This window comes from Gymnoscopelus microlampas, assembly GCF_963454915.1.
Source record: "Gymnoscopelus microlampas genome assembly, chromosome: 5".
NCBI classification, from domain to species: domain Eukaryota; kingdom Metazoa; phylum Chordata; class Actinopteri; order Myctophiformes; family Myctophidae; genus Gymnoscopelus; species Gymnoscopelus microlampas.
Genome location: NC_139942.1, coordinates 56591052 through 56615712, shown reverse-complemented (window position 1 = coordinate 56615712; position 24661 = coordinate 56591052). Strand labels below are relative to the sequence as shown.

At 44.3% G+C, this 24661-nt stretch overlaps 1 protein-coding gene across 1 annotated transcript in view; it reads left to right on the top strand.

The window, feature by feature from the left end:
• Nucleotides 1–635: 635 nt before the first annotated feature.
• pappa2 (pappalysin 2) overlaps nucleotides 636–24661 on the top strand; it is a gene marked incomplete at both ends in the record, with an annotated part of 195099 nt that continues 171073 nt past the window's right edge. The window contains 5 exons of the mRNA XM_084057019.1: nucleotides 636–1815; nucleotides 9568–9800; nucleotides 11324–11551; nucleotides 14873–15112; nucleotides 19481–19839. Of these exons, the coding sequence (XP_083913145.1) occupies nucleotides 636–1815; nucleotides 9568–9800; nucleotides 11324–11551; nucleotides 14873–15112; nucleotides 19481–19839 (2240 nt within the window). The remainder of the gene's footprint in view (nucleotides 1816–9567; nucleotides 9801–11323; nucleotides 11552–14872; nucleotides 15113–19480; nucleotides 19840–24661) is intronic.

Sequence of the window (24661 nt, the reverse complement as noted above, 5' to 3'; positions counted from 1 at the left end):
ATGTTATAGATATTTAATCTCTGTGCATCGTTGCATTATTGGCAGCTTAATGTCATGTTTGGCTGCTCCTCCACTTTCTGCCAAAAGCAACTGTATGTCCATTAAATTGATATCAGACCCAATCTGTCTGCATATTTATTCCAAAACAGAATAACCAAATAACCAAAACAATTACGTTCACTTTGTTTGCTGAAAGGCGGTTCAAATAAAGACATCCAGCGCACGGTCAGGGTTGGTTTTTATTTAGAGCTGTTTTTAGGCCTGCTGCTGCTCATGCAAAGTGTTGATCTGCTTATGAAATGTAAAGACAAAAATAAAACCTCAGAACCAGGTCCAACACTAAGACTAAATAAACAGCTGTCATTAGAAACCTAACTGTTTAAAAATAAGGCAACAAAAATCTCAAAAATCAAAAAAGAAAAAAATCCTAAAAATTAAAAAGAAACATCTTTTAAAAACGTTATAAACATCCAAACATGTGTCTGATCCTCATCAGACCGCTGTCTCTCCTCCTCCTCCTCCTCGTGACCCTGCTGACCCCGGCGGCGCGCTCCGACCCCGTCCGCCGGTTCAAGGTCACCCTGGCCCGCCGGGCGGACAGTGACCTCATGCTGCTGGCGGGGGAGCCCTGCAGCATGGGCGGCCCCACGCAGCAACGGCGCCCTCCAGGGGCCCAGCTGAGGACGACAACGCACAGCAGCACCGGCCTGGGGGGAGGAGGACGGACGACGCTGGCCGACGGCAGCAGCAGAGGAGCAGAGGAGCCCACTGACACCTCCTCATACTCCTCCTCAGGGGAGAGGGACAAGACGGACGCACGGGGGAGGAGGAGGGGGCGCGCGGAGACGGAGACGAGGAGACTTTTCAACCCCACATTTTCAGAGGAGTCCCGGGAGGAAAACGTGGGGTTGAAAGGTGAGGATCGGCTTGTCGTTTCGCTAGGGGGGGTTCCCCCCCTTCATCATCCAGGGGGAGTTCCCCCCCTTCATCGTCAGCCTCCTGATTCCAACCGACCCGGTTTGACTCCTGTGACAAAAAAACATGACGGCAGAGACCCGAGTAATTACAGCATCAACCACAAGAGAGAAGCAGCTCCACACTCTAAAGAACCCCATGAACCACACCATGAACCACACCATGAACACCATGAGCCACACCACATCAGCCCAGAGTCACCACCCGGCCCCCCCTCCTCAGGCACCCTGGACCAGAGGGAGCCTCGGCCGCCCTCCACTCCCCTGGGGGGCCGGTTCCCCCGTAGCCCCGGGGGAGGAACGTCTCGTTACGCAGAAGAAGAAGAAGAGAGCAACAACAGTTGGGAGGAAGCCGTCCCCCCCCTGCATGACAGCTCGGCCGGCTCTCAGGGGGGGGCGGCGGCGGGGGGTGGTGGGGGGCCGCTGCAGATCCTGTACAAACTGGGGCAGGCGCTTCAGGACGGAGGAGACCACCACCGCCCGTCCTCCGCGGCGGCCCCCCAACACACCCCCACCCCCACCCGCTCAACCCCCCCGGAGCAGGAGAGCTCTGAGGACTACTCGGGGGAGGTGGATGAGAGGGTTAATGCCGCCAACAGGTTTTCAACTTCCCCCAGTGACAGCGGCGGCGGCGGTGGCGGCGCCGGGTCGTGGACCTGGGGGGGCCCCGTGCCCACGCCGCCCCCCTCCTGGATGTCGGCGCTGTATTTCAGCGGGCGGCGGGAGCAGCTGAAGCTGAAGCCCGACGCAGGGCCGGATGTAGAGCTGCCCCGGGCCACCTTCAGCCTGGAGCTGTGGGTCAGGCCGGAGGGAGGGCAGAGCAACCCCGCCGTCATAGCAGGTGGGTGGGGGCATGGCCCCTCTCTGTGTGTATAGGCCGTCATATACAGTGGTTCTCACACTTTTTCATGTCAAGGGACCCCCACAATTATATGTATTTGGCCGTGGTAAAATTGGGTCGTAGATGAATTCTTCTCATAGATTTCATAGGTAGCTTCATAGACTATCATCAGTGTTGTGTAAATCAGTGGTTCTCAAACAGTGGTACGGGGACCACCAGTGGTCCTGGGGGGGGGGTAGCAGGGGGTCCCCAGCGTAATCAGTTAACATAGCATCACAATCATTTTAACCACAAGCTCATAGCATGGTGCGCTATGAGCTTGTAGATCTGCTATTTTTGAAAAATCGTGAAAATGTGTGCATCTCTTTGAATATATATATGGTTAGCCACTTAAACCCTAAACATGCCATACACTTGACCCTTTGGCTCTGTACTTGGTTTGCACCTTTTTCCCTGTAGGCTACACCAGACCTCTTTGCCGAAAATATCCGATCTACAAGCTCACAACGCGAGGCGTTGTGAGCTTGTAGATCGGCTATTTCCGTCCTAGGGATAATAGGGTTCAAGTGGTTAATGTAAAAAAAGCAATTCTTATCACACAAATATTTGGTGGCCCCCCTGTAGTAACTCTGAGGACCCCCTAGGGGTCACACGGACCCCCTGTTGAAAACCTCTGCAGTAGCCCACCCCCCCCCGCCCACATAGCCCTGGACCAGAGCCAGTCTGTGGTCCCTATCTGTCTGTGGTTTTCACGTCATCTGTCCTTTCCTTCTATTGATGCTCTCTATTGTACAGATGTCTGTCTCTCTCTCTCTCTCTCTCTCTCTCTCTCTCTCTCTCTCTCTCTCTCTCTCTCTCTCTCTCTCTCTGTCAATCTGTTTCTCTTTTCCATGATCTGCTCGTAAATGTTTTCTGTCTGTTTCACTGTATCAGTCACTGTCTACCTTTCACCAACATGCAGTGTGTGCATTTACTGTATACTATGACACTGTGTCACCAGGGGTCATCAATGTGTCCTTATACACGGACATACAGTATATTATATTGTTGTCATTTTGATCATAAGACCCAATTACTGAATGTCAGTCTCCAGGTTTTCTTCAGAATATTTATGACACTGATTTACTATCTAGTGTGACAGTGGTTCTTTAACTTTTTTTTTTTTTTCAAGGACCCCCATAACTCTGAGAGAGCACCATTTGTACACACCGTTCATTTAAGGCTATAGACGGGTTTCCGCGTGACGTCATCACAGAGTAGAATGCGCAATCTGCACATGCCCGGGTAGAACGAACCGGAAGCGCCCTTCACTCTGTTGTTGTGTTCGGGATTTAGATAGGCATAATGCTGCTATTATAGGCATAATAGGCATAATGCTGCTATTATATACAAACAGATCCAACTTCCGACAAATCATTTTTATTGAGTAAACAAGATATTACAAACTGCATAATTTAATCTACTTTCATTAAACCCGGTGAAAACCATTTTTTTATGAATGGACATTTGACCAGAGCTGCTGCGGGTAATGGCGCCCTCTATAGGCTCACTTTAGAAATTGAATGCAAATCCCTCTCTTGCGCGCGCAGCATCCTCTCATGTTTACTAACAGGAAACCCGTCTATACAGCTCTTTACAGATGTGCCACTTCAAAACTTCACATGTCCTGCCATCGCCAAGACAGTACATTTTCAGGGGATTCCCAGGGCAATAAGAGGGACAAAGAAGGGCATTTAAAATGCTGAATTATTTTGATGATCACTGCTTTTATGATGCTAATTAATTTGAGCAACTGGTCAAATCACCTTTCGCCTCATAATGAGTCTGACACCTTATTCAACACACATTCTTTTGTTTTCATGTATATGGATGTCTGTTGAAGGGAAAAACGGGGGTGTGTAGTGACAACTTCCTTTCAGGGGCAAAACAGTGCATTTTAAGGGCAGAAAAGGGAGGGAAAAAAATGCATTTTCAGGCCACTTTCAGGGAAAGAACAGTAGCGTGTGAAGTTTTGAAGTGGCACATCTGTATGTGTTCCTGGTCATATTTTTGTCTGCTCATTTGTATGTCCATAGAAAAAATAGAATTTTGACAAAAACGTCCACCACAAGCCAGCATGGCTATGACTCCTGTCTGTGTGGTCACAGTCAGATATGTTAATGAGCAGAGTGTCACAGTTAGATATGTTAATGAGCAGAAATATATATAGGGCTATTTTGGTTAATGTATGTTTTGTAACAATAATCCAAATCTACAAAGTAACTAGTAACTCAAGTTTTCATATAAATGTAGTGGAGTAAAAGTACAACATTTGCCTCTGAGATGTAGTGGAGTAGAAGTAAAAGTATAGACAATTGGAAATACTCCAGTAAAGTAATATTACCTCAACATTGTACTTAAAGGTAGGGTAAGTGATTTACTTTCGTTAAAATAAGTGTTAAATAGCTCTATATTGTGATAGTAATCATTGCTATAGAGTGTTTGTTCAGTATAAGGAGTCTCCATGTCTCTCCAGCTCTTTATTAAACAGAAAATGCATTTTCAGAGCTCTCTCCTGATCCTACCTGAACATATCACCTACCTGAACATGTACTATATCGTGTTTACTAAAGAGCTGGAGAGACCCCTGTGACTGAACAAACACTCTGTAGCAATGATTACTATCACAATATAGTACTTTAACCATTAAAAAAAAAGAGAAAGAATACCCAAAAATATCACTTACCCTACCTTTAAGTACATACTTCAGTAAATGTACTTAGTTACTTTACACCACTGATGTTGTTTTGATAGATGTAGGCCTATGTGTTTGTTTACTTGTTGGAGATGCTAAGTAGCCTATTATTCAGATAATATGTTTGATGTCAACCTCCTAACCAATTACTTTTTGTGGCATATTCAAAAAGAATACAAAACACAATAGGAACACACATAAACTCTTATTACCCGACCAGGTGGCCACTTAACCTGTTGTTTGTTAACTAGGGTTCACGCTGCTGGAAATTGCAGTCATGTTCCTGCCCAGAATGTCTGATGTCCATCACACACATTTTACCAAAGATTACACAGGAGAGAACCATCAGGTTATAAATACGTGAGCAATTATGTTCACACCAGCGATAACTTTTATGTATGAGCATCAAAATGTGGGTTTGGAAACAAAATCCAACACATGTCTACAGTTACATAACATGAAACGTCCCGCATTTCAGTTCATTCAGGCTCTCTCTCTCTCTCTCTCTCTCTCTCTCTCTCTCTCTCTCTCTCTCTCTGTGGCATCTCAGTGAGTCTGGGCAGATAATACTTGCTGATCTTATTCATAACCCTTTAAGACCGGGAACGCATTTGTGTTTCATTTTAATATCTATTTGGCTATTAAAAAATAGCAGATCTACAAGCGCATAGCGCGGCACTTGGTGCCGTGCTATGAACTTGTAGATCTGCAATTTTCTTTTTTTTAAATAGTGAAAATTTTAGCAAATTCGGGAATATGTATTTTTTTTTAAAGCGAACATTTTTAACTCTGTTACAACTTCTGGGGGGTCCCTGGAACAAAATATTTTGAGATGGGGGGGTCCACGGCCAAAAATATTTTTAAAAAACTGTTCAGGTTTAGAAGACATTTGTAGAATAACCAGAAGCGAAGATTTGAGTTACAAATGTCCGCTTTAAAATATATTCAAAGATTTGCACAAACTTTCCACGATTTTCCCCAAAAGACAGAGAAGGCTGGCAGATCTACAAGCTCATGAGTGCCGAGTTATGAGCTTGTACTGTATGTCTGCTATTTTTGAATGGTCTTAATTGGGTTAACTAGGGTAGTCACATGAAGATCTCTCTCTTCCCTACAGCGAGCCCTGGCCAAGAATTTGGCCTGTGAATCGATACGCAATTTGACAAGACGAAGCAGCGCATACATCAAACACAATGAAAACAGGATAAAAACTGTGGTGCTGTGTGGCAGTGGTGTAAAGTAGCTAAGTACATTTACTCAAGTACTGTGTATAAGTACAATTTTGAGGTGCTTTTACTTTACTGGAGTATTCCCAATTGTCTTTACTGCTACTCCACTAACAGCTCAGAGGCAAAATATTGTACTTTTACTCCACTACAATTATTTGAAAACTTTAGTTACTTAGATTTTGAACATACGTTACCCACTTCAGCCCTATATACATTTCGACCATTTGAAAATAGCAGATCTACAAGCTGACGCATCGTCGGCTTGTAGATCTGCTATTTTCAAAAGATTTTTGAATCTTTGGAAAAATCATGGCGAAACTTTAGTGGAAATGGGACATTCTGCATAATGACTACTTTCGGTACTTTAAGTACATTTTGATACCAATACTTTTGTACTTTTACTCCAGCACATTTTGAATTCCAGACTTTTCACTTGTGACAGAGTACTTCCACATTGCAGTATTGATACTTTTACTCAAGTAAAACACGCCGGTACCTTTTCCACCGCATGCTGTGCGCGGTGTGATGTGGTGCGGGTTGTCCAGATAGTGAGGGAGACCACAAACTGTTTTATGTCTGCTCACATTTACTCTGATCAAAGATCAGACTCCATTACTCAACTTAGTTTTTTTTCCCTCCATTGCTTCCTCATGTGAGGGAGGGCATTCTGTGGCATGCTGCTATGGCCCATTCCCTTTCTACAATTTACAAAGGAATCCGTCAAATGCAAAGTGAAAAACAAACTGCTATTGTTTCCGCTAAGCTAGGAGGACAACAATTGTTTGGAAGTCGAGCGGTCAGTGCACGGTGACCTCTTCATATCCTGATTTATTCAACTTATCGGTCAGGAACCACAATAAGCTCTAGTCTAATGGGTATTCTAAGGAACTTGGTACTCAAAGTGGGGTCCGGGGACCCCCAGGGGTCCTTGAGGGAGTTCCAGGGGGTCACCAGCTAAATGATTTTATGAACCAAATGGACCCTTATGGGTCTGTAACTCTGAGAGTGTGCAAATGGAACCAAATGGACCCTAACGGGTCCATTTGGTTCCATTTGTACACTCTCAGAGTTAAATTAACATTGATTTTACTATTTCAATTGGGGTCCCAGAGATAGAAATGCCTTTAAATGGGGGTCCGTAACCCTAATGCATGTCAAACTGGGGGGTCCTTGAAATTAAAATGGTCGAGCATCTCTGCTAGAGCCGTAAAAATCTTCTCTTATGGGGGTCCCTGGCATATCTTTTGAAATGGGGGTCCGCAGGCTAATAAGTGTCAATTTGGGGGTCCTTGACGTGAAAAATGTTTGAGAACCACTGCCATAACCAATGCATCTTCATATTCACATATTCTTCTGTCTTTGAGACCCAGCGTAAACGTCCATCCTGACTCCTATGCATATATTTCTATGAGTAACCACTTAAACCTAAAGGGTCCCCGAGGGGTCTATCCATGGCCCCCTCCCTTTCCCCCCACTCCACACCAAATCTCTTCGCCAACATTAACCGATCCATAAGCTCACAACGTGTTGCGACACGCCGCATTGGGAGCTTGTATAGATCACCTATTTCTAATTTCACCAAATGTCCGCCTAATGCCATGGCCAGAATATGGACGCTGTAGTGTTCAAGTGGTTAGACGGTGTATTAAAGCTGCTGCTCAAGGACTGTTTGAGCGTCTAACAGTGTCTGTACGGCACATTGTATTCACTGGATTGAAGTCTATGGCAGGGTGCAGTTACAGCACGGATAGCCTGTTTTAAAGGGACATTTCGCCGATTTTGCATCAAACCCCTATTTTTATCTAGGTCTAGGACCCATAAACATGATCCTGGTGTGTTTTTTGTGTTTTTTTGTGTATTATCTGTATGTTTAGATTTTTATCCATATCCTCAGACACTATGAGTCATTTGACTCATAGTCTCTTTATCTCACCTTATTTCATGACCACAATGTAGACCACACCCCCACGCAGCCTCCCCTCCCCACAAGGAAGGGCAGTGCCCCAAAGCATTATGGTCATTGTAGTAATACTGCAGTCCAGTCAAACCCCAGTCAAACACACAGACGTGTTCAGGCCATAGTGTGCAAATGTCAAGGCATTTTGCAACTGTATCTACTACAAATATTATTAACATTAAGTGAATGTAAGTTCTTCCAGGGGTGAAATGCTCCTTTAAACTTGTATTTCTCCAGGACGTTGTAAAGGTTTCTCCACACAGAGGTAGACAGACACACACATGACTCATAAATAGATGTAATTCATACATGCTACTGTATGTACGGTATGTATTACAGCAGACTAGTTACAGTACGGTCTGAGACGTTCACTTGGCTCAGTCCTGGAGTCTAAACCACCGCTTTCTACGACTACGAATTAAACGCTTAACCATGAAACTGGCTCACCTCCTAGGGGATATTTTGCTACAATTGTCCACTTTACATACATGCACACACATACACACACACACACACACACACACATACATACACACACGTATACACACGCACGCACGCACACACACACACACACACACACACACACACACACACACACACACACACACACACACACACACACACACACACACACACACACACACACACACACACACACACACACATATACACACACACGTTTGTGTAAGCATACATGCATGTCGCGCGCACACACACACACACACACACACACACACACACACACACACACACACACACACACACACACACACACACACACACACACACACACACACACACACGCATACCGTATTTAAGGAGGGTGAAGGGGTTCCCTGACCCTTCGCTGTTCCACTCTTACACATCTGGGGAGCAGATGTGGACCTCACTGTGTGTTGAAACAACAGCTGGAAATATCAGAGGCCTCCGCTGGCTGGCTGACTTGTTGACTGGCTGTCTGTCTGACTGACTGACTTGTTGACTGGCTGGCTGTCTGACTGACTGACTTGTTGACTGGCTGTCTGACTGACTGACTGACTGACTGACTGACTTGTTGACTGGCTGTCTGTCTGTCTGTCTGTCTGACTGACTGACTTGTTGACTGGCTGTCTGTCTGTCTGACTGACTGACTTGTTGACTGGCTGGCTGTCTGTCTGACTGACTGACTTGTTGACTGGCTGACTGACTGACTGACTTGTTGACTGGCTGACTGGCTGACTGGCTGGCTGACTGACTTGTTGACTGGCTGTCTGTCTGTCTGACTGACTGACTTGTTGACTGGCTGGCTGTCTGTCTGACTGACTGACTTGTTGACTGGCTGACTGACTGACTGACTTGTTGACTGGCTGACTGGCTGACTGGCTGGCTGACTGACTTGTTGACTGGCTGTCTGACTGACTGACTTGTTGACTGGCTGGCTGGCTGGCTGACTGACTTGTTGACTTACTGACTGACTGACTGACTGACTGACTGACTGACTGACTGACTGATGACTGTGAGGTTCAATTCATAAAGGTCTCACAGGTAGTGTGTGGTATTACCTGTGTAGGCCCTATAAAGAGAAGAATGCATTCGCCATCTGTTTTGAATAAGGGGTGTCATGTTTTGCAATTAATTAAGCTTACATAGACTATTTCTGTTATTAAGGCTTTGTGATTTCTATCAGACTGTGCAGGGCAGAGGCGTCTAATCTCTGAGTTAGGGTAACCGCATACCCTCGGTTGTCAACACGGCTACCGACAGATTCAAACGCAGAGCAGAATCTGTTCTTGAGAGATTATACCTTGCCATACCTAATTGACGCCCCTGTCCACCTGGTTTTGTCTCATCAGGTGTGTTTGATAACTGCACCCACTCTCTGAGTGAGAAGGGCTGGTCGGTGGGCATCCGCACCGTGGAGCCCCGGGACTCCAAGGACGCCCGCTTCTTCTTCACGCTCCGCACGGACCGCGCCGTGAAGGCCACCACGGTGTACAGCCACCGGCGCTACCGCACCAACGCCTGGACACACCTCATGGCCACCTACAACGGACACAACATGACCCTGTACGTTGACGGAGCCAAGGTGTGTGTGACGTATAGGTTCAGTTTGTTTGTCTCTAGAGCTTTAGGTTGAGTTCAGGGATGGATTAACCCCCTAGGGGGTCCTCAGGGTTACTACAGGGCGTCCGCCAAATCTTTGTGTGATATGATTATTTTCTTTACCTTAACCACTTGAACCTAGCATCCCTTTTTCTGAGGAGAACTCTGGCCAAAAATAGCCGATCTACAAGCTCACAACGCCTCGCGCTGCGAGGCGTTGTGAGCTTGTAGATCGGCTATTTTTGGCAAAGAGGTTTAGGTATAGGGGGAAAAAAGGGCAGATCAAGTAAACAAAAAGGTTTAATCTGAAATACAATTTTATACACAGCTTTTTTGTTTTTTTTTAAGCTTTCATGACATTCAGTTTTACCACACATTAAAAGTCTTTGTCATGGTCCTTCAAACGTGTATACATTTTTTTAACTGAAAACTCCACTCCAGTGAGCCATTGCAGGTGTTTTTCTCTCACATTTCTAAAGCCTTTTCAACTGCAATGAAAAAATAAATCTTTGCCTGCGGGTGTCGCAGGCAAAGGATAGGGGAGGGGCGAGGAGGAGAGTGGGCGGGAATAATGGACCATGACCTCACAGTCCAAGGGCCCAAAAGTGGGTGAAATGTGTTTTCGTGCATATTTCCCATCGTATCATGAGAAGAAAGAGAAGAAGAAGGGGGGGGGGGGGGGGGGGGGGGCAATGGGGGAAAGGAGATCAAACAAGAGAACAAAGAAAGCCAAACAGGTTATCTACATATTTACACATGGTGCTTGAGATCAGATATAAAGCAGCAGATGTTAGATATATACTGTGCATGATATACTATGGACGTTTGTTAGTTAACCCTTTAAGACCGGCGACCACATCTGTGTGTCATTTTTAGATTTATTTGGCTATTCAAAAATAGCAGATCTACAAGCTTGTAGCTTGTAGATCTGCTATTTTTGAAAAAATCATGAAAAGTTGTGCAAATATTTGCAAAAAAATGTATAATCTAAAGTTTTTCCACACATTTTCACGATTTTTCAAAAATAGCAGATCTACAAGCTCATAGCGCGGCACTCGGTGCACACAGATGCGTTCCCGGTCCTAAAGGTTTAAAGGGATATTTCACCCCAAAAAGGATTTGACGACCGGCGGCGTTTCCGGTAGAAGACACAAAGATCCTTTGTGCCTTCTACCGGAACCGCTCCCTACCCGTCCCACTGGTCATCGAACTATACTCCCTTTAAAGGTGCTAGAAAAATGATTGATTTAACCCATTAAGACCTGAGTGCCCGATTAAAAAAATATTTTCAATGTCCAAGGACCCCCAAAATGATGTATGTATTTGGTATTCCTCTCCTCTCCTCTCCTCTCCTCTCCTCTCCTCTCCTCTCCTCTCCTCTCCTCTCCTCTCCTCTCCTCTCCCTCTCCTCTCCTCTCCTCTCCTCTCCTCTCCTCTCCTCTCCTCTCCTCTCCTCTCCTCTCCTCTCCTCTCCTCCCCCTCTCCTCCCCTCCCCTCTCCTCTCAGATGGGAGAGAGCAGCCTGCAGACAGGGAGCCTCTACAGTCCTTTCATGAGGACGTGTCGGACCCTCCTCCTCGGCGGCGACCAATCGGAGCAGGCCCACAGCTTCCGGGGCCACGTAGGGGGCGTGGTCCTGTGGAGCCACGCCCGCTCACACGAGGACCTTCTTAAAGGGCCGCTGCAAGGCGACAAGAGCAAGTTGATCCTTGGCCTGTGGGCAGACTTCACCGATGTAAGTCCTTCTAGGGGTTTCTCCTGCTAAAATCATTCATTCAGTGCAGGGGTGGGCAACTTTGTAGATGGTGAGGGCCACAACATTTCCACACTCACTCTGGGGGGCCGCATTGTTTATCGGCAGGCAAACCCCCCCCCCCCGTTGGCAAAACGGTCCGGGGGCGGTGGGCCGGTTCGGACCAAAATGCCAGGGATGAATTTTGGTCCCAGCCCGCCCCTGTTTATCGGCACTCTCGCCAGTAGTACCCCATTACTGAAAAAGCCCATAATAGTCACATATGTGATAAATAAGGGATATTAACTACTATTATTATTTGTTATAACTTTGTTTTTATTTAGCATTTAGTAATGGTTCTATCAACTTATTACAGCTGTACTGCTAAACAAAACTTCACATTCCTGAGTATGCTTTTCAGAGTATTGCTGTAACCTTGGCTTAAAAATATACAAAAATGAACACTAGAATTATAGTTAATAAGGCTTCTATTAAAATAAATGAGAGCGCGCTCTACTGGTGGACTGTTGTAATTAAAATGGTTCATGGAAAGTTGCGTGTTTGGAACAGCTGAAGGCAATAGTTCACCATTTCGGATATGTTTAGATTACTAAACATTTCTTTGTGATTTCAGAAGTTTTTTTTTGGGGGGGGGGGGGGGATTTTGGCCTGGGCCGCATTGAGTGACGTCGCGTGACACCCTGACTCTGTTTGACCAGAATGGAACAGAGCCTTCATTAGTATCATTGGTAACACCTGTGAATGTCTTCACAATCGGACATAGCAGTTGCGGCCACTTCCTGGTTCCACTTCAAAAATACTCAATGCATTTTTCCCATTGACATTTCCAAAAATATTTATATCAACTATTTTAAGCCTAGAATCAAGCCATCCAGGGTCCTGGTGAATCATGACCATAAAACGTTTGATTTTGTGAAAAAAACGTTTTTTTTAAACGGCAAAACAAAGGGTATTTATTAAATATAGTATATCATATAATTGAATATAAAATAAAATAAATCACAGAAAAAAATGTTTAATGGTCATGATTCACCAGGACCCTGGATGGCTTGATTCTAGGCTTAAATTAATTGATATAAATATTTTTGGAAATGTCAATGGGAAAAATGCATTGAGTATTTTGAAGTGGAACCAGGAAGTGGCCGCAACTGCTATGCCCTATAGAGGGTATGCGTGTGACATCAACATCATCAACCCGGAAGTTATGCAGGAATGCCTACTGAGTGTCAAAAAAATACTTTCTGGCCTTGACAGCCCATGCATCCAAACAAACAGAAAAGTCATAATCTGATTGCATTAAACAACATTAAACAATGTTAAACTCAATTTGCATGTTGCTTTGCCACTCGATGTGCCATTCACTTTAAGCATGCGCATACCCTCTATATGGCTGCTGTGAATAGAGCTTATTGTTCTGAGGAATGGCGACCCAAAACCGCTCTAAAAGAGCACTTTACAGGTGGTTGCGATTCGGAACTGCATGGCTAGTGCTTTCTTGGGTTTAAAATCCTCTTAACGTTTTCAGGCCAAGGACCCCCTAGCTGAGAGAGAGGTGAAACAGGGACCCCCCTCTATGTATACAATTGTGTGTCATCTTTTTTGTTTTACTTGGTCTGCTCTTTGTTCCCTCTACACCAAACCGCTTTGCCAAAAATAGCCGATCTACAAGCTCACAACGCCAAGCTTGTAGATCTGTTATTTTTGGCTAAAGTTCTCCTCAGAAAAGGGATGCTAGGGTTCAAAGTGGTTAATTTGAAAAATATCATATCACACAAAGATTTGGCGCACCCCCTGTAGTAACTTTGAGGACCCCCTAGGGGTCCCGGACCCCCTAGGGGTCTGTTGAAGACCTCTTAACACATTCCCTGCCAAGGACGTAGATCTACATCCTTTCAGATCCAACCATTCACCGCCAGTGACGTAGATCTACGTTGATTTAAAATTATAATTATTTTTTGAAAATTCCACAAGAGAGCGCTCTAACAGAACTTAGGAATGATCCCTCGGTGCTGGTAGAAGGAGTGGACGGATGTGACGTCATCCCAAAAAAAAACTCCCTTGCGTCCATTCCTATAGACGGATTTCCGCGCGACGTCATCACAGAGCAGAATGCGCAATCTGCGCATGCTCGGGGGAAACGAATTGTTGCGCCGTTCACTCTGTTGTTATATTCGGGAGTTAGCTAGCCATAATTCTGCTATTATAGGCATAATAGGCATAATGCTGCTATTATATACAAACAGATCCAACTTCCAACAAATCATTTTTATTGAGTAAACAAGGTATTACAAACTGCATAATTTAATCTACTTTCATTAAACCCGGTGAAGATCATTTCTTTTATGAATGGACATTTGACCAGAGCTGCTGCGGGTAATGGCGCCCTCTATAGGCTTAGTTGGCTTACCCCCTCCTCTGCGCGGTCATATCCTCTCAATGTTTACAAACATGAAACCCGTCTATATTAGGATTTGTAGAAAGACACTCCTAGCTTAGAGGCGCAAAATGGCCGATCACTGTAGAAATGTTCTTGTTCCAGTGGATAGACGGACCCTCCCCCCCGGACACATTTTGTTTACATCCGCGCACGAAAAAGCTTGAATTATCCTCTTTCTATCTGCAAAGTTTTTGTTTCATAAAAATGTTATGAGATACTTTCTGTCAATACATTCTGTGCAGGTGATTATTTTTCTATGTGTCAGAGTTTGGAAGCGCTCGTTTTCTATAACACAACATCCTGCTGCCTCCTGCATCATGTGACATTTAGAAACAGGTGGTACACAGGACCGTTGAGTGATTTACAACGAGCGCTTCCAAACTCCAACGCTCCATACTGCTCAATGTTCTGCCACTCAGTCTAGATGAGGGGGGTGTGTCCCGGTGGAATAAATATGGGCGTGTTACTTCACAGTCAACTAAATATGCTATTTTCAGAGAGCAACGCCCGAGCGCAACCAAACATAAAATGACTTGTCTTTTAGTTCTACTGGATCTCTTCTCCACTAGATCCCTCACTAACATTTCAGTCTAGTTTTTATTTGTTGATGAAATTGTCAATATTTTAGTCTATTTAGTCATCATAGCTTATTTTTTATTTAGTTTTCATCAGTGAAAAAAGGTAGTAGACGATAATTTTTCGTCATAGTTTTAGTAGACGAAATCTTGCTTGCTCGGACCTGGTTATTCTTCTTATGTGTTAAGATGTTATTTAGTATTAAATAGAGACGCCAGGTTGATTAATGATTAACTGCCTAAACCTTGGGAATGACATTTAGTTTTTCGCACCTGCTGCCCCTTTTAAAGGTGGAACAGCGGTGGACTCCGTACAAGGCGGGCTTCCACCCGTCCGTCATCACCGCTCCCGTCCCCGAACCGGAGCTGGTCTCGCGCTTCCTGCCGCCGCCCTGCGGCCTGACGCCCTGCGACAACACCGACATCATCCTGGGCTACAACCGACACTGGCGGCTCCGCGCGCCCAAGCGCATCCGCTACCGCATCGTCAACCTCTCCCACGACGACGGCGGCGACCCCACCGTGTCCCAGGTAAGACCCCACCGTGTCCCAGGTAAGACCCCACCGTGTCCCAGGTAAGACCCCACCGTGTCCCAGGTAATCGCCCAGCATCCGGCTTTGAAATTTGAGTCTATATAGGAAGTGACAGTTCACATGCATGGCCTGTAGGTTTGCTGTTTTACCCCTGCTGGTGTCAGAGATAACTTTTCTCCATTCAAGTGGGTGTTTTTTTTTACGAACTTAAGACTTTTTTATTACCTTAATAAACATTGTCATAAATACTATATGCTTCCAGTCGCTAGTTTAAAGTCTTCTTTCAATCACCATGATATGTGTTTTGCTAAATTATGGTCCATTTATTTTAAAATTGATGATAAAGTAGGGCAGGGATGGGCAACTGGCGGCCCGCGGGCCGCATGCGGCACGCACCGTCACTCAATGCGGCCCCAGGCCAAAAAAAAATAAAAATAAAAGAATATTGAAATCACAAAGAAAAACAAAGTAATCTAAACATATCCGAAATGGTGAACTATTGCCTTCAGCTGCTCCAAACACGCAACTTTCCATGAACCATTTCAATTACAACAGTCCACCTGTAGAGCGCACTCTCGTTTATTTTAATAGAAGCCTTATTAATTATAATTTTAGTGTTTATTTTTGTATATTTTTAAACCAAGGTTACAGCAATACACTCTGAACGCCATACTCAAGAATGTGAAGTTTTGTTTAGCAGTACAGCTGTATTAAGTTGATAGAAGCATTACTAAATGCTAAATAAAATCAAGGTTACAACGAATAATAATTGTTAATATCCCTTATTTATCACATATGTGACTATTATGGGCTTTTTGACTAATGGGGTACTGCTGGCGAGAGTGCCGATAAACAATGCGGCCCCCAGAGTGAGTGTGGAAATTTAGTGGCCCTCACCATCTACAAAGTTGCCCTCCTCTGAAGTAGGGAATGCTGTAGGACAGGGGTTCCCAACCTTTCTGATACCAGGGACCGGCTGCCAGTTCTTAAAAATTTCGCGGACCGGCAAGGAAATATATGTCACATATATGTCACATATATGATGGGTGGGCTACAATTACATTTTCTATCTAGACACGTGTTATACACTGCCAGTTGGGGCTAAATTATTAATGTAAGAAAGACACGGTCTGAGAGTGTATAACAGACTTTTACTCCAACAGTATGAAAATACAAAACATGTACAACTGATGCAGAGACACAAGCCACAATCGCGAACAACAACACAACATTTACCGCTGTCGGTAGGCCCGGCGAGGATAAGCTTTGACACGCTCATGTCAATACAGTCTGTCTTGCAACATACTGCACGCAACACCAATAGCAAAAAAATACAGCACAGCTTAAAAGCAGAGAGACGACACACTCGCCAATACAAACAACATTGCATAGTAGCAGTAATTAATGAGTGATTTGACATCACGTTGAAAAACAGTATAGCAACATCACATCATTGCATAGTAGTAGTAATTAATTAGTGATTTGACATCACGTTGAAAAACAGTATAGCAACATCACATCATTGCATAGTAGTAGTAATTAATTAGTGATTTGACATCACGTTGAAAAACAGTATAGCAACATCACATCATTGCATAGTAGTAGTAATTAATTAGTGATTTGAAAAACAGTATCACATACACAGGCAGGCAGAAACAACTTTGGTCATAATAATAACTCACCACTAGTGGGAGACCTGAGCCTGCTTCCCTGATACAAGCAGTTCGTAGCGTGGTGTGATTGAGGTCAAAGACAAACGAAGTGTATTTGTACAATCCAATCGGCTTCTAAACTTGGTCTTGGCTGTCATGGCTGAAAAGCCAGCCTCACACAAGTACGTAGACGGGAAAGGTAACAAGGTCTTTAGTGCTAGTGTGGATAGTTCGGGGTATTCCGTCTTCACTTTAATCCAGAAGGATGGGACAGAATGCGACGTGAAAAAAGTTTTTAATCCTCCGTCATTCTTTAGCTCCAGCAGTTTGTCCTCTTGTTCAATTGTTAGAGTTGACGCGTCGGAGGCAAAGGGATCACGTATCCATTCATTCCCAGTCCTCGGGTCCTTTTGGGGGGGGAAATAGCGCTGGAACTCCGCTGACAGCGAACGTAGGTGGTTGCTCAGCAGTTTTGATAGGGGTCTGCGTTGTCTTTCTCCCACACAATCGGCAAATGTATGGAACATATCATAGACACCTTTGTCAACTCGTTTTGCCCATGAATCTAATTTGGATTTAAAAGCAGACACTTTGTCGGCCACTTTAAAGACTGTTGTCATTTTCCCCTGGAGCGACAGATTCAGTTCGTTCAGATGTGTAAATATATCACACAAATACGCCAGTTTTGCAACCCAGTCTTCATCTGCGAAGTGCTTGGCCAGGTCAGAGCCCTTCTCGGTAAGAAACACCTGCAGCGGCTGTCGTAGTTCATACACTCTGTTAAGGGCCTTACCCCTGGATAGCCATCGAACCTCTGTGTGTAGAAGGAGCCGCTTGTGGTCTGCATCCATCTCTTCACATATTTGCTCAAATAAACGAGTGTTAAGCGCGTGCGCTTTTATGAAGTTGATTACCTTGATCACTTCACTCAATACAGTGTTCAACTCGGGGGACATTTTTTTACTTGCCAGCGTCTCCCGATGAATGATGCAGTGAGTGGCTTCACAATTCGGGGCAACCTGCTTCAGTCTAGTTGTGAAGCCAGACAGGCGGCCAGTCATCGCCGCAGCACCGTCAGTGCACACACCAACACAGAAAGCCCAGTCCAGTTTATCAGTAGCATATTCATGCAAGGCTTTGAAGATTTCTTCTCCAGTCGTTTTTGTTGGGAGTGACAAAACACACAGTACATCCTCTTGCAAGTCATCTTTGTATATATAACGGACATAAGCAAGTAATATTGCCTTATTTTCCACGTCAGTTGACTCATCAACTTGAATAGCATACCATGGAGATGCACGAATCCTTTCAAATAACTGCGTCTCAACATCCTCAGCCATATCATCAATTCTCCTTTTTACTTTGTTATCAGAGAGAGGAATGTGCCCAACTTTCTTAGCAAAAGATTCCCCAAACATTTCTCGACAAATGTCCTTTGTGGATGGAAGTATCAAGCTCTCTCCAATGTCGAAAGGCTTCTTTAATTTAGCAATTCTATTTGCCACCAAATATAGCCAACGTATTCCCGCATAACACACACAATGGCTCCGGTGCATCTTCATCACCTGTTGCGGTGAATCCGTATTGGATGTAGGAGCTGTTATATTTGCGATTGAACGTGGACTTTTTCTTTTTCTTAGCTCCTTCATCCTCTTTTTCGCCTTCATTTGGCCTTTTATCTGCCTTGGTGGGCCCAGTGAAGAAGTGTTGACTGCTTTTGCATCTTTTTTGATAATTACTTCAACTATTATGATAACGCATTGTGGTCAGTCGCGGTGTTGCCAGAGATTGAAAGAGAAATAAGCAACCAGGTCTAAGAAAAACAAGGCCAAAAGAAGCGGCCAGCCGGCCACATACTTTAAACCTGGGCTACATGGGCTGTTAAAAAAAAAACTTCAACCTATTAATATTTACAAGCAACTTCACTCTTTGTTGGTTACTCCGCTAAGGCGAGGCGTGCCACTGACACGTGTGGCGATATTTTGAGTTTTAAGTCGCTTATAATAAACGGACATGGCAACACTGGTCTGGCGCTGTTAAGTGACGTTACGGAGCACGCGTCGGGCGGAGAACAAATCTACAAGCTAAACAGCTGTAAACAACTCCCCCTGATGCAATGCGTTGTGAGCTTGCAGATCTGTTCTTTCTACTACGCTGCTGCTGAAGACATTATACCTCAGTGTCCTTGGGCGCCGCCTCGCGCAACGAAAATAATCGATCTACGTCTACAAGCACTATTTGTTTTATACACATTATATATTTGTATTGTTTGTGATATGTTAAGGATAGATGCGCAGCTGGGTTGAAATGATTATTGGGCTTTGTTTAAAATAATAACTTTAATGATAAAAAAAAAAAAAAAACACGACTGAACTAGGAATTCCTGGGTGTCTTCTCACGGACCGGCGGGACATGTCCCGCGGACCGGCACCGGTCCGCGGACCGGTGGTTGGGAACCTCTGCTGTAGGAGGGGCGGGATGATTTGATTGACAAGCTACACAACCAATAGCATGCATTCCCCGCCCCCGCTCTTGATTGACAAGCTACCCAACCAATAGCATCCATTTACGGTGTCATAGGACATGACGCGATATGACGCGATATATAAAGTTGGCGGATTTGAAATTGCTGAAAAATAGGCTTCATTTACGGTCTGTAGAAACCAATGGCGTCACTTTGTCCATTCTTTTTACCGTCCACGGTCCCACTCAGGCCCAGATCGAGCTCCAGCATCGGGCGCTGACCGAGGCCTTCCGCCCGTACAACATCACCCTCGACCTGGCCGTGCACGACGTGCGGAACTCCTCCCTGAGACGGCGGTTCATCCTCAGCAACTGTCGCATCGGGAAGATCGGGAACCGGCAGTGCGACCCCGAGTGCGACCACCCGCGGACGGGCCACGACGGAGGGGACTGCCTGAGGCTGGGGCCCTGCTACGACTGGAAGCGGCGGCCCGGGGCGTGCAACCCGGAGTGCAACAGCATCCACTACGACTACGACGACGGGGACTGCTGCGACCCGGACGTCACGGACGTGCACAAGACCTGCTTCGACCCGGAGTCGCCTGATAGGTGAGATTCCTGTCTGTCTCGTCTGTATCCTCTGTCTGTCTCGTCTGCAGTCTGCAGTTTTTCACTGCATTTCAATTCAATTCAAACTTTATTCCAGACACTCAGGGGGTCCATAGAGCACATACATGAACAGCTTACATACCATACAAGTACATAAAATCACACATATAGGCTGGCTCTCCAGTGTTTCCGCAGCCTGGACGAGTACCGGAGACAGCTTTTCCCAGGATTGGCTATACAATAATACTGTTCAGGGGTAGAGTGGCTGGGTAGAGTGAACTGGAAACCGCAAGGTTCCCAGTTCGATCCCGGGCTGGGGCGCTCCCCCAGAGTTAGTGTGGAAGTGTCCTTGAGCAAGACGCTGAACCCCTAATTGCTCCCGATGAGCAGGTTGGTGCCTTGCATGGTTTCCTCTGCCATCGGTGTATGAATGTGTGTGTGAATGGGTTAATGTAATGCACAATCTATGTAAAGCACCTTGGATAAAAGCGATCTATAAATGCACCATTTACCATACATGGAGTGTCTTAAGAGAGCCTCGTAAGTGTGGATACCACAGGTCACAAATAAGTGACTGGCACTATGCCATTTAGGGACCTTAAGTAAAATCCTCAGGGCATCATTGTATGCCACCTTAAGCCTCCGCATACTACCCTTCTTGTATGAGCACCACAAGAAGGCTGTAAACATAGGAGTGCAAAATGATTTAAAAAGCGCACACTTAACAGGATCAGAACACATACTGAACCTTTGAAGCAGCATTTGACGGATTCCTTTGGAAATTGTAGAAAGGGATTGGTCCATATCTTGCCACAGAATGCCCTCCCTCACATGAGGAACTAGTGGAGGAAAAAAAACACAGTTGAGTAATGGAGTCTGATCTTTGATCAGAGTAAATGTGAGCAGACATAACACAGTATGCTGTCTCCCTCACTATCTGGACAGCCAGCACCGCACCGCCGGAAAAAGTACTCAAATGTTTTACTTAAGTAAAAGTATCAATACTGCAATGTAGAAATACTCTGTTACAAGTAAAAGTCCGGAATTCAACATATACTTGAGTAAAAGTACAAAAGTATTGGCATCAAAAGGTACTTAAAGTACCAAAAGTAGAAAGTACTCATTATGCAGAATGTCTCATTTCACAAGTTTTCAAATGTAAAAATGTATAAAAAAGACTTTTGAAAATAGCAGAACTACAAGCTCACAATGTAAGGTTGTAGATCGGCTATTTTCAAATGGCCGGAATGTATAGGGCTGAAGGGGTTAAGTATGTTTTGTGATAATAATCCAAATCCACCAAGTAAAACGTAGCTAAAGTTTTCAAATAATTGAAGTGGAGTAAGAATACAATATTTGCCTCTGAGATGTAGTGGAGTATTGCTCAACATTGTACTTAAGTAGTGTACTTACATGTACTTAGGTACTTTACACCACTGTGCAAGACCAGAATATCCAGAGTTGACCGTGATGAAAAGTTCATTTCAGATCATGGTGTTTCTGTGATATTTCTGTATTTGCAGATCAGGAATCAGAGATGACAGCTTGTTATGTCACCCCGTCCAAACCGCTCAGTGTGTCACTGAACAATGTTTTCAGTTCATCGGAGGGCAAGATAAAAATAGGAGCCCCTTCCTATGACTTCAGTATTTGATGGCAAAACATGCCTCAATTAAGAGACATTTAGACTAATATGTCATATTCTTAACCCATTGAGGCCTGATCGTTCCGACTCTGCAAAATGTCTTCTAAATCCTGTTTTCTGAAAAACCCAATGCTTCTATATCAGTGGTGCTCAAACCTTTTCATGTCAAGGACCCCCAAAATGATATGTATTTGGCCGTGGACCCCCATCTCAAAATATGTTGTTCCAGGGACCCCCCCAGAAGCAAAGATTTGAGTTGAAAATGTTCGCTTTAAAATAATATAAATATATTAATGTGCACACATTTTCTAGATGTTTCAAAAATAGCCAAAGTGTAAAATTTGCTTTTTATTTAAATACTTTTTTATTGAGGTGCTCGTATACAATAAATAATGACTGACGTTTCCATCTTTCGATGTTCCTCTATAAATATATATATACATTAAGTCATTCTTTATTGTGCTAGCACCTGAATAAAAGGGCTTTAACTGTCCGAGCTGCTCCAGTGCAAATCTCTTCTGCACATGTAATATTCTATAGTAAGAGTTATGATTCAATAATCCATGCATATAGGCCAGCAGAGGTGCATGTTATTCAGTCCGAATGACCAGATCGTACAAACCGTTAAACTGTATGTACCGTAGGACTGGACAAATCAGATATTACAATACTTTTGACCATATACCTCAATATCGATATTGTGATGATATTGTGTGGATGGCTATTTGTGCTTTGTGCAAAATATTTACATACACATGTTTGATATATTGCCCATCCCTACGTCGATGTGAAATGCGTGGAAGTCAATGGAATCAAGCTGAAACCTTCCCCAAATATGGATCAATGTACGGTATTAATTAGCACAATTAGAGAATGTATAAGAATTGTTATTTTGATCAACGTTTGCCTGTTATCTCTCCTATTGGTACAACATCAATACAACATGGATGGAATTGTGGACAAAATCTTATCCAACGATAACAAAATAAGTCTTGGGTCTGAGAGTCTAAATCTCATCAAATGGTGGTTCTGTGGCTCAAACGCCCAATAAATAATGGACCTTGTTATGAAAAAGGTACTTCAACAGGGGGTCCGGGACCCCTAGGGGGTCCTCAGAGTTACTACAGGGGGGGGTCCGCCGAATCTTTGTGTAATTTTTACATTAACCACTTCAACCAAGCATCCCTGTTCTGAGAACTTTAGCCAAAAATAGCAGATCTACTATGTTCGGCAAAGTAGTTTGGTATAGGGGGGGAAAAGAGCAGACTAAGTACAGAGTGAAAGGTCAGATTTGCAACGTGTTGTTTAAGTGCATGGTTACATGTCTGTAAATACACATCAACATGAATCCAACATGATAGTGCTCTGACACAAGTCTATGAAGCTGCCTATGAAATCTATGGGGACAAAAAAACATAGTTTATACAATATATAATGGGGGTCCCTGCTTTATCTCCCTCTCAGCCAAGGGGTCCTTGGCCTGAAAACGTTGAAGACCCCCCTGGCTTAAATGATTTGTTTAGTTTCGGTGATTTACCTAAGGTGAAGGAACGACGAAAAACTTAGAAAAGTGGTGATATAAGTTATGGTTGTCTTCACACCATGCCCTGCTTTAGATGCCGTGTGCATTGCTCAGCGTGTTAGACACATAAAGCGGTTATCTCTCTCTCTCCTTAGCGGTGTTTGGAGTGAGAGCTCTGAGGGAAAGGAAATTCCGGAGGGAATGAGGAGGGAATGAGGCTTAGAGAAGGAGGGAATGAGGAGGGAATGAGGCTTAGAGAAGCCAGAAAGTCCACACTTGTTATGATTAATCCATTCTAACCAGGAACACATCAATGTGTTTTACATTTCTTTGGGCTATTCAATAATAGCAGATATACAAGCTCACACAGCTATGAGCCTGTAGATCTGCTATTTTTTGGGGAAAAATCGTGGAAAATGTGTACAAATCTTTGAATATATATATTTTTTAAAGGGAACATTTGTGACTCAAATCTTTCCTTCTGGGGGGATTCTACACATGTCTTCTAACGTTTTTTATTTTTTATTTTTTTTACATATGTTGCTATAATATCAGTGGTGCGCAAACGTTTTCATGTCAAGGACCCCCAAAATGATATATATTTGGCCGCGGACCCCCGTCTGAAAATATTTTGTTCCAGGGACCCCCCACCCAAAAAAAAAAGCAAAGATTTGAGATTTGAGATCAACAAGCTCCACAAAAATAGCAGATCTACAAGCTCATAGGGCGGCACTCGGTGCCGCGCTATGAGCTTGTATATCTGCTATTTTTGAAAAGTCTAAGAAATAAAAAAAAACAGAATGACAGAGATGCGTTCCCGGTCTCAAAGGGCTAAACAACTCGGACCAGGGACCCCCGCTGTCTTATAGTCGGCCTGACAGACAGCTCCATGCAGAGATCCAGGCAGCGTGCATGGCGGCTCTCTGTGAGCTTGGCTTAGCCTCTCGTAGAACCCGGGCCAGTTTGTTCTAAAAGGTAATCCATCTTACTCTGGTGAGCCACAACATTACATTAGATCAACCCTGATCTCCAGATTGATCCTTTTCAACTTCACCAAATTCCGGATTACTCGTCCTTCAAATGACTCAACGTGTCACAATGTAGAGCAGTGGTTTTCAACCTTTTTCGCGTAAAGGACCCCCAAATTGACACTTATTAGCCCGCGGACGGCCATTTGAAAAGATATGCCAGGGACGCCCCATAAGAGAAGATTTTTACGGCAGTGATTCTCAACCATTTTAATTGCAAGGACCCCCAGTTTGACATGCATTATGCTACGGACCCCCATTTAATGGCATTTCTATCTCTGGGACCCCAATTTATATTGTAAAATCAATGTTAATTTAACTCTGAGAGTTAAATTAGTTAAATAATGTACAAATGGAACCAAATGGACCCGTTAGGGTCCATTTGGTTCCATTTGTACACTCTCAGAGTTACAGACCCATAAGGGTCCATTTGGTTCCTAACTAGCCATCATTTAGCTGGGGACCCCCTGGAACTCCCTCAAGGACCTCTGGGGGTCCCCGGACCCCACTTTGAGAACCAATGATGTAGACTATAGCTAAGGGGTGTTGATTTCGTCGACTAAAACTATTGTCGACTACCTTTTTTCACTGATGAAAACTTAAAGGGGCTACACCATGAATTTCATT